A 9,199-nucleotide genomic window follows, 5' to 3' on the forward strand; every position below is an offset into this window, starting at 1 on the left:
CCTGCTCTGTGCAGATCTCCTGCTTTCATTTACCACCCCTCCTCCCGCAGGCACACACCCCGGGCTCACACCTCCCCGTAGACCCCGCACCCCGACCCCGACTCGCCCACCTGAGGAAAGGGCAAAAACAAATCCGTTTCTCCAAAAAAGAAAAACCTCTTTTGAAAAAGGGGCAAAGTTCCCCCAAGTCACTCAAAGTGCCCCCCAAATATTGCCGACTGCGGGTTTCCGCCAGGCCCTTTGGGAAGCGACCTTCCCCCGGGATGTTTTGGTGGAAAATGCGGAGAGTTTACTCGTAAAACTGAATTTATATTAATTTTTCCCTTATTTTTCGGGTCTCTAATGTCTTCCGCTCTCGCTGCTGCCGCTGCCGCTGTCACAATATTCACAGCACCAGAGAGGAGGAGGAGGAGGAGGAGGAGGAAAACTTTTCAAACTTTCCAGACCCTGAATAAAGGGGTTTTTTTTTTTCCCACCGACCTCACCTTCGGGTCTCCAGCCGCATCGCCCCCTGCCCTGTCAGCAGCGACTCCGGGAGTCCTCGCACCCCCGCTGAATGATTTTATTTTATTTTTTATTATTATTTTTCTCTCTGGGGTCCTGAGCAGGGGCTGAGAGTAGCACAAACTTTTCCTCCTCCTGCCGCCGCCGCGGCTCCTCTGCCCCCTCGGCGAGTCCCATAATTTAAATAACCCTGATATTTCTCCCGCTAAACGCCTCTCCGCCGCCCCGGACCCCGGGAGAACTCACCGCGGGGCTTTAACATCCTCCCTCCGGCCCGTCCGCCGCCTTTACACCGCCCGCGGAATTTCTAATAATTTTTTTCTCATATTTCGGGCTGGACGCGGCGGGCCTGGAAATTGTTTCCTTACGCCTCTTTCCAGCAGCCATTGTAGTGTATGCGCTGCCCCTGCAGCCCAACTTGCAGCTGCCGCCGCCGCCGCCGCCGCCGCCGACGTCGCGCCCACCGCTGCCTCCCCCGGCCCGCTCGGCCGCCGCCCCCGCCTCCCGCCGGCCCGCCCCCTGCCCCCGCCCGCCGCTGCGCCCGCCCCCCCCGCACGCTCCGCCCCGGGGTCGACCACTGGACGCCGCCGCCGCCGCAGCTGGGCCCGCCGATTGGCTCGCCACGCCGCCCGTCAAGCCGAAGTGTTAAGAGGCGGGCCGCGGCGCGGGGGGGCGCTAGGGGGCGGGGCCGCGCGCGCCGCCCCGCCCACTCCTCCCGCCTCGGCCCTCCTCCCGCCGGCCGGGGGCGGGGCGAGGCCCGCCCGCCCCCGCCGCGCCAGGCCCCGCTCGGCTGTCAGTCAGGCGGCGCCGCTCCCCGATTGGGCCGGCGGCCGCCGGGGAGCGGGGGCAGCACGTTGGGATGCGCGCTACTTAAGGTCCCGCTGCGTGAGCCATTGACGTGTTTGGAGCTGGAGACGGCCTGGGCGCTGGTGAAGCGGCCGCCCGAGGTGAGTAGTTCCCCGCCCTTCCCTCTGCGGCGGCTGCCGGGCTGCGGGGAGAGACCGGCGCGCCTGGGCCGCCGCGGGGCCCGCATCCGCTTCTCCGGCGTGACGCCGCTTCCACCAGGCCTCGCCTGGGCGCGGGCCCCTTCCCGTCACATCCTCCCCGCAACACGGGTCTCCTCGGTCCGGGGACGAGGAAGTTGCCCCCTGCCTGGGCACCCCTGGCCCTTCCTTCACCCTTCTTCCCAGCCTTTGGAGCGTAACTGCCTAGCCCTGCCCCCAGTTCCCTGCGTTTTTCTCTCCCCCTGCCCTCCTGGGCGCCGTCGAAGGTGAAGGTCGGAGCAAGGTGGGTTCACCTGCGCCCGCCGTCGGGGGGCCGGGCAGCTCGCTGGAGGCAGCGGGGCCTGGGGCTCGCCTGGCTCCAGGCTCTCCGCTCGCCTTCCCCGCCCCCTCCGCAGGGCCACCGCGACTTCCTGACCCTGCCTGCCTGCACCCAGCCGTGGGTTAAAGGCTTGAGGGCCTCTCAGGACGTGTTTCAGCTTCCCGACGGTTGCCCTGCGGTTTGGGAGGGCCGCAGCCCCTGCCAGGGCAAGGACCAGCCTGGGAGGGCTGGGTTGCAGGGGTCAGCAGCGTCCGCGTCCCCCTTCCCTTGCGGAGCTGCTCGGAGTGGGGACCTGAACCACTCACTGGGTGGGAAATCAAGAAATACTTTTTAAAGCAGTTTGCCCTTTGGAAAAGGTTTTAGAGCTATTCCTCAAACGTGCTGTGCTTTTGCGGCCCCTCTCTCAAATCGTTGGTTTCTTTCTGACTGTCCCCTGCAAGTAGAGCTTCGTCACGTTTGTTTGGTACCTTCAGAAACTAAGTAGATAAGGCCTCGCTGGCGGAACACTCGATCTCGACTTCAGCCCCGCTCCTCACTGTAAACTGACATTTCCTCTTCATTTCCAGTTGATACATGAGGATTCATGCAAAGAAGGTGACAGTCGGAAATCCAAACTTAGATTGACTTGTATTTAGAATCCGGAAGGGAAAGGAAATGAAAGGTGGATAAACTCCTACAGCAGACCTGATTCGGTATATGTGATGTTACCCGGTGTTACTTGTAAAGAATTCCTGACCCATGACAATGATAAAATGCGAAGCAGAACATTTTCACAGAAGGCAGGCAACCTGAGTTCTGTCTGCGTCTGATTGTTGTTGAGATTATATCCAAGGCATATGAACAGCTAAGCAGAGTTCTCTGCTCTCACAGCATAGGACAGATGCAGAAAGGAAGACTGTGAATTTACTTAGTGCCCTCACCTCTCATAAGAAGAAGGGAAGCCTGCAAAGGAATTGTATTCAGGAGAGGAAGAAGCTTCTACATATAGTTGAACAGCATCTTGAATTTCCTTTTTGCCAAGATGTTTCTGCTAGCTAGGTATACTCGTGTATTGGTCAGTGAAGATCATAAAATAGAAGGATTACTTAGTGGGTACTGAAAAGACCCCCGAATGATTAGACTTTTTTCCATCCTTCTTTGCAAAGGTTACCTCCTTTAGCCTGGACATCCTGGTCTTTTAATAGAGAAACGGTACTAGTTGACTCAAGATTCAGAATACCTTCACTTTTCAGGAGCTTGTGGGGTTTGATTGTTTTTCCTGAATGTACTTTATTTATTTTAACATAACTGATATTTTTTGATGGTCCCATCTTGGGGAAGGAAAGTCGAAACCACTTTGTACAAAAATTCTGAGCTCTGTCTGGTTATACTGATGCAGTTTTCATTCAGTGGTGTTTTTGGTAAATCATACTGCATTATTTGCTGGCTTCTCCTTTGATCTTTAGGTAAAAGACAGTTAAGCTAGAACACCGTTCAGGAGTAAGTTCCTTAAACTTAGTGCAGAGCGTTTAAAAATATTTGTGGGTGGCTTCATCGATAGTATGCCAATATGTTGAAATAAACAAAAAATTACTTTTTAGTAATTAACAGTTAGTTGATTTTTTTTTTTTTTTAGTTTTCTCTTTTAGTTCATTTCTATGGCATGTCTTTGAAGATAATAGTATACCAATTTCAATTAACTTCATTATAGAGAGTAGTTGTCCTGCGATAGAGTCGACATACTTGTTGTAAGAGTATATGAGTTGACTTGGAATCACTGATTGGCTCTGAGAGAGCTGTGATCGTCTTTAATGGATACAGGCTTCTTCAGAGCTGTATCTGGATACGGCTTTAGTTGGAAGATGAATGCTCCACAGTAGCATTCCCTGACTTCCTTCAACCCTGGCAAGTATCAGTTAAATAGAAGATGCCCCTGGAAGTTAAGTTTCAGATTTCTTTTTTTAACTTTTCAGAATGTCAACTAAGTAATAACTTTGTTTTGTTTTTGTTCTTGGTATATTGGCCACCCCAGGGCCGGCCATGGAGTAGACATTCACGTACTTTAGTTAACAAATGTTTTTCCTAAAGTTGGGTTGTACTAAATTATTCCACCCTTATTTTGTGTGCTAATCCATGTATAATAAGGAAGTAATAGAGTGCATGCGGTATTCTTAGGTTTCGTTAATACATTTAATTGCTTAACCTTTAGAAATAGGAGTAAACTAAAACCAAAGTTTAGCTGAACTATCTTTCTTTCTGGACATTGTAATCAAATTTCAGTAGATGCACTTCAGTAATTTAAATAAGGCCTTTGTGCTGAGGCACACGTCAGTGCAAAGGAGAATCACATCCAAGTCTTTACTCTGAAAATACAGAGGTTATATGAGTTCCTCACTGGATAATCATTATGCCAAAATTAACTTTTCATGTACTTGTGGAGCTGATGAGATTTACTGGCTTATATTGTCATCCGCTGTGTAACTCTTCCCCAACATCTGCCTGCAGGAAGAAGACAGTTAGGATGTCCGTGGTAACTGGAAGGCTGAGAGATCCTGACATAAATCCTTGCTTGTTGGTAAGCCAGTTCGTTTTTAATTGTCACGAGTATTAAGTTGGAAAAACAGGCTTCTTCTGATTTTGTGGGCGTCAGTTTTCTGCAGTTCTTAAATAAAGTTATTTCTGTACAAGAAATATTCCTGGCCTGTGTGTCCTTATTTCAGTAGAGCATTTTTAGATATTCATAATCTAGCTAACAAGGATTCATCTCTTTTAAGTTTCCCTAATTTGTATAACATCACTGTTATACTAGACAAGCATGTGTAACACTGAGGAAATTCTTGAGTCCAAACACGCAAAGATGGAAAGTAGGTATTTTTAAACGGTCACTGAAATTTATGTTTTGATAGCAATGATTTCATCATGTCCCTGAGACAGCCTGGCTTAGGATAAGGGCTGATAACTGAATTAGGCTATTTAAAGCCTGAAGGTTTTCACAAAGGTACCATGTAGACAGAACATTTTCTTGTAATGGTAAGGTTTTATTGGCATTTATTTGGTAAGATTAGCGGTTCTTACTTGTGGCATTGTCACTCTTGAATAATGCAGTCATCGGACTGGTGCTATGAAAATTATATTCCCGATCCTATATGCATTTTCCACATATACACATTCATTAAATATTCAGCTTAGAAAATTAGCTTTGCCATACATATGAAATCTGTTTAACAGCTTTAGCTAGACCCTGTTTCTTAGATCTGTGAAGCAAGTTACCTTCCCCTTTATTTAAAACTTTCCTTTAGCTGGAGTCTCAGAATCATGCCTTTCACTTTGAAGTTTGTTCTCCAATCTACTTCCAGTTCAGACAGCTGAAATTTAACTCCCAAATGGCAGCTACCCTCCTTTGAACTCTTAGCCCTGTGTTGCTTGCTCATTGTGGTTTTGAAGTGATATTAATGATACCTATTAAAATTGCTCCCATACTAGTGTATTTACTTGCGTAATGGAGCAAAGGATAGCCGAACATGCGTTGAGATGACTGTCGTTAATTTAAGTTACCTCAATGCAGACCGGTCATTAGCAACTTACTTAGGTTCTGGAAACCACCTCAGCTCAAACATTCAAGTCCAAGCGAGAACTTGGAGGGGCGGAGAGCTGCCCTCCGAGTCGGGCGACTGGGTTTTGCTTCCGTGTACAGCAGTGATGCCCTCCCCGCTCCACCCCGCCTCGCGTGGCTTGTGGGATCTTAGTTTCGAGACCAGGGATTGAACCCGGCAGCGAAAGCGCCGATTCCTAACCACTGGGCCGCCAGGGAACTCCTTGCATCGTGATCTTGAGCACGTTGCACCTTGCCTCGGCCTCTTCATTGCACGGTTACTGGGTTAAGTGATCTCGGTCAGTGCTTCGACTCGAATTCCTGTGATCAGATATTCAGAGAACGGACGCAACTGTGAAAAGGAAGATGTCTGCTTTGAGCAGAACGAATGCTGGGATAGTTGGAAAGATATTTCTGTTCCTGTTCATTATCTGTTCGTTCAAATGAACGAAAAGGAACTATTTCACGTTACCTGCTCTGGGGGGGAAGCAGCTTCAGAAGTTTGTTTGTTTTTAGATGCCATTCCACCTCTTAAGTGATACCTATCTTCCGTATTTAAGGAATCTGATGCTTCTACCAGATGTATGGATGAGAATAACTATGAGAGGGGAAGGTGTTCCACTCACTTCCTGAAGTACAAAAACTGCCGGAAGTTCTGGGTAAGCCTGGTTTGGTTACCTTTATGTTAAAACTCATCTGTCCGCCTTGAAACTGAAGCCTGAAGTTTGTCAGTACCCGCAGTCCTTCCTTAGTGATGGCTCTCGGAAACTTACCTTTTCGGCTTGATCCTCCGTGTGCCCTGAAGGATCCTTGGGCGCTCTCAGTAGCTGCCTCACCCTCCTCCCAGCTGTCATAGAGGTGGGTCTTCCCTACGTGCATAAGCGTCTGCGGCCCTAAAGTGATGGCCTTGTTATAAGTGGAGTTTTCTGGAGGTGAGCGGAACGGGTGGCTCACCCCGTCACAGCGCGCATCAGGCTGGCTTTCCTCTCCCTCCTCTCCCGCCATCACCCGTGGTCCCATTTTTGGCGGACGTTGCCGTAGAATTTCTGTTGCTCTGAGCGCTGGTTGCAGCTGCTTCCCGTCCCTCGGCTAGATCACCTGTTGGTTTCATTCGGCGGTTATTCCGTAGCTCCTCTCGATGGGCCTGAAGTTACAAAGTGTGTCCCCACCCCAGTTCCAGTTAACGTATTCCTGTGCGAATAATCACTTCTGTTTAATTGACAATCGTCTGAAAACAGTATCTGGAGTCCTAGAATTCATTCTTTGTTTTTTTTTTTTTAAACTCGGTTTTTTATGTTTCCTTTTTGAAGACCACAATAGCAGGTTACTGGCAATTGATTAGCATTTAGTACTTGACTGATTTTGGTTTCTTCTTTTTTGTACATGCACACAGAATGCTATCATGATCCAGAGAAGACGGAATGGAGTGAAGCCGTCTATGCCTACAGCAGCAGAGAGAGACATAATCTTGGGAGCAATGGGCAAGATGCCCTATTGAGTGTTTGCATTAAAGTGGTTTATTTAACTCAGAAGCAGATGAATATGTTTAATAAGTGGTTACGGTAACTTCTTAAGACCTTCCAGGCCTTACCCAGACAGATCTCAGATTCCACCAGGGGAAGCCCTGTGTCCTCTGTGTTTGCTCTCAGTGCCATAACGAGAGCAGGCCACTCTGGCTGTGCCGTGTCACCAAGTTTACAAGACTTCCTGAAGGCAAGGGAGCGTCAGGAAAGACTCCATGAAGAGTTGAGCTTTTCCGCTGGGTTTCGAAAGAGAGGTAAGTCGTGAACGAGGAAGGACTTAATGGGGGTGAAAGGGGAGCAGTGCTTCCAAGGAAGAGAAGTGATGTGAGTGACAACATGATGGAGGGAAAGCTGGAGCCACATCTGGAGCGCAGTGTGTAGACGGTCCCCCTGGAGGGTGAGGTGGGGGACTGAGTGGTGGGGAGAAGACGGGAAGGTAAGTCCAGGGTGGGTGCGTGGCGGGCGTCTAATCCCAGTGTGCTAGTAAGATCCCTGCCCTGACTTCACTCACGTACCTCGGTTTAAAAAGGTTAGGGGAGCAGGGGAAAGGCAAGGTTGGCTTAAGTGGCATGAGAAAGAACTGGCTTTCTTCATTTTCTTTCTTTAAGGAAAGGCTTAGTCAAAGGATTCTGTAGCTCAAATCTATGAATACCGGACAACCTTGTGAAGGCGTAGTATCCTTGAACCACAACAATGGAAAGAAAAGGTGATACTTCCAGAAGTAGGATTTCTACTTGCAGGATGAGGTGGACAAAGGAGGGTTTGGGGTTCATCAGGTGATTGCAACACAGGATGAGGCTGGAGCTCAGCTTCATTTTATGATATAAAAGCAGGAACATTCAGTATAGTGACCGGGGTGGATTGTGTAGCAGCTCTCAAACTCACCGCCTTTTAAAATCCAGTTTGTTTCATTTACAGAATTGTAAAAGATACATTATTTGATAAAATTTAATGTATATATGAAGTCAGTGAAAACGAATAGTTTGTGTCCCTTTTTTTCATCTGGTCCTGGAGCAAGAGTATTATTTTAACGGATGCTGACAACGGACTATCCATCTCGTTGGTCTGAATCCAAAACCGGGGTCAGATGTTTCTAAACCATATGATCTTGATTTTCAGATGCGATTCTATTTGAATAAAAGATAGATTCTTTCAGAAATTCTTTGATTTGTACTGATTGCTCTAAAATGATGGATTAAAATAGGAGCTGGCAAGAAACTAATACGTACTGTGTAAGAAGCATTTCAGTACTTTGAAGCTTGTTCAAGGGTTTGGAATTTTAATGTCACCCTTTTAAAAGGTGCATACCAACAGCAGCGTTCATCCGGTAGCTATTTGTCCTGGCCTAGCTCTTTTTTTTTTTTTTTTTTTTTAATAGGTTCATTGAGATGCAGTTTGTAAACCCTATAAGCCATCTATTTAAAGTGTACAATGCGATGGTTTTCAGTGTACTGACGAAGTTGAGCAGCTGTCCGCACAGTGGACTTCAGGAGGCATCACCCCAGAAAGAAAGCCTGTGCCTGTTAGCACACACTGTTCCTTTCCTCCTAACACCACCCTTCCTCCACTTCCCCAACACTTAGGCAACTACCAGTGTACCTTCTGTCTCTAGCATTGCCTATTCTGGACATTTCCAGAAATGGAATCATACAACATGTGGTCTTTGGTGGCTGGCTTCTTTCACTTAGCCTCATGTTTTCAAGGTTCATTCCTGTTGCGTGTATCAGTACTTCATTCCCTTTCACTGCTGAGTAACCTTCGATTGTATGGATGTACCACTTTTATTTATACACTCATCAGTTGATTGGTATTTGGGTGGTTTGCACTATTGGCTATTTTATGAGTCATGTTGCTTCTTGAACTTCTGTGTACGAGGTTTTGCGTGGACATTCATTTCTTTCTGGATGTATACCTAGCAGTTGAATTGCTGGGTCATATGGTAACGGTGTTTAGCTTTTTGAGGAACCAGCAAACTGTTCTCCAAAGCGGCAGCACCACTTTGCAATGTATCAGAGTTCCAGTTTCTCCACATCCTCATTAACCCTTATTATCTGCCTTTGATTACAGCTATTCTAGTGGGCGTGAGCTGGTATGTCACTGTGGTTTTGCTTTGCATTTCCCTGATGCCTAATGATGCCAAGCATCTTCACGTGCGTATTGGCCATTTGTATATCTTCTTTGGAGAAATGTTCTTTCGGGTCCTTTGCTCATTTTAAATTAGGTTGTGTATCTTTATTACTGAGCTGTCAGAGTCCTTTATGTACTAGATACAAGTCCC

At 47.7% G+C, this 9,199-nt stretch overlaps 2 protein-coding genes across 7 annotated transcripts in view; one reads left to right on the forward strand and one right to left on the reverse strand.

The window, feature by feature from the left end:
* The window catches only part of PLAG1 (PLAG1 zinc finger), a 51,614-nt gene extending 50,635 nt beyond the window's left edge, over positions 1-979 (reverse strand). For 5 of the 6 annotated variants that reach the window (XR_014255428.1, XR_014255429.1, XM_082433030.1 and 2 more), the window contains exon 1: positions 751-979. The gene's annotated coding sequence lies outside the window, so the exon portion shown is untranslated. The remainder of the gene's footprint in view (positions 1-750) is intronic. The other variant, XM_082433029.1, reaches the window with a different exon arrangement.
* Positions 980-1,299: 320 nt separating this feature from the next.
* Positions 1,300-6,930, forward strand: CHCHD7 (coiled-coil-helix-coiled-coil-helix domain containing 7). The gene is made up of 4 exons (XM_082433116.1): positions 1,300-1,451; positions 4,312-4,381; positions 5,959-6,057; positions 6,792-6,930. Exons 2-4 carry the CDS (start codon positions 4,328-4,330, stop codon positions 6,894-6,896), a joined length of 258 nt encoding a protein of 85 aa, XP_082289242.1. The 5' UTR covers positions 1,300-1,451; positions 4,312-4,327; the 3' UTR covers positions 6,897-6,930.
* The last annotated feature ends 2,269 nt before the right edge of the window (positions 6,931-9,199 follow it).

Source organism: Balaenoptera physalus (genome assembly GCF_965194825.1).
Source record: "Balaenoptera physalus genome assembly, chromosome: 17".
In the NCBI taxonomy this organism is placed as follows: Eukaryota; Metazoa; Chordata; class Mammalia; order Artiodactyla; family Balaenopteridae; genus Balaenoptera; species Balaenoptera physalus.

What these genes read in the sequence shown, in the direction of transcription:
- CHCHD7 (XM_082433116.1), top strand. Translation starts at nt 4,328, where the DNA reads ATGTCCGTGGTAACTGGAAGGCTGAGAGATCCTGACATAAATCCTTGC. An exon ending in ACATAAATCCTTGCTTGTTG is followed by an intron (nt 4,382 to 5,958) that starts GTAAGCCAGTTC and finishes TCCGTATTTAAG; the next exon opens with GAATCTGATGCTTCTACCAG. An exon ending in AAAACTGCCGGAAGTTCTGG is followed by an intron (nt 6,058 to 6,791) that starts GTAAGCCTGGTT and finishes ACATGCACACAG; the next exon opens with AATGCTATCATGATCCAGAG.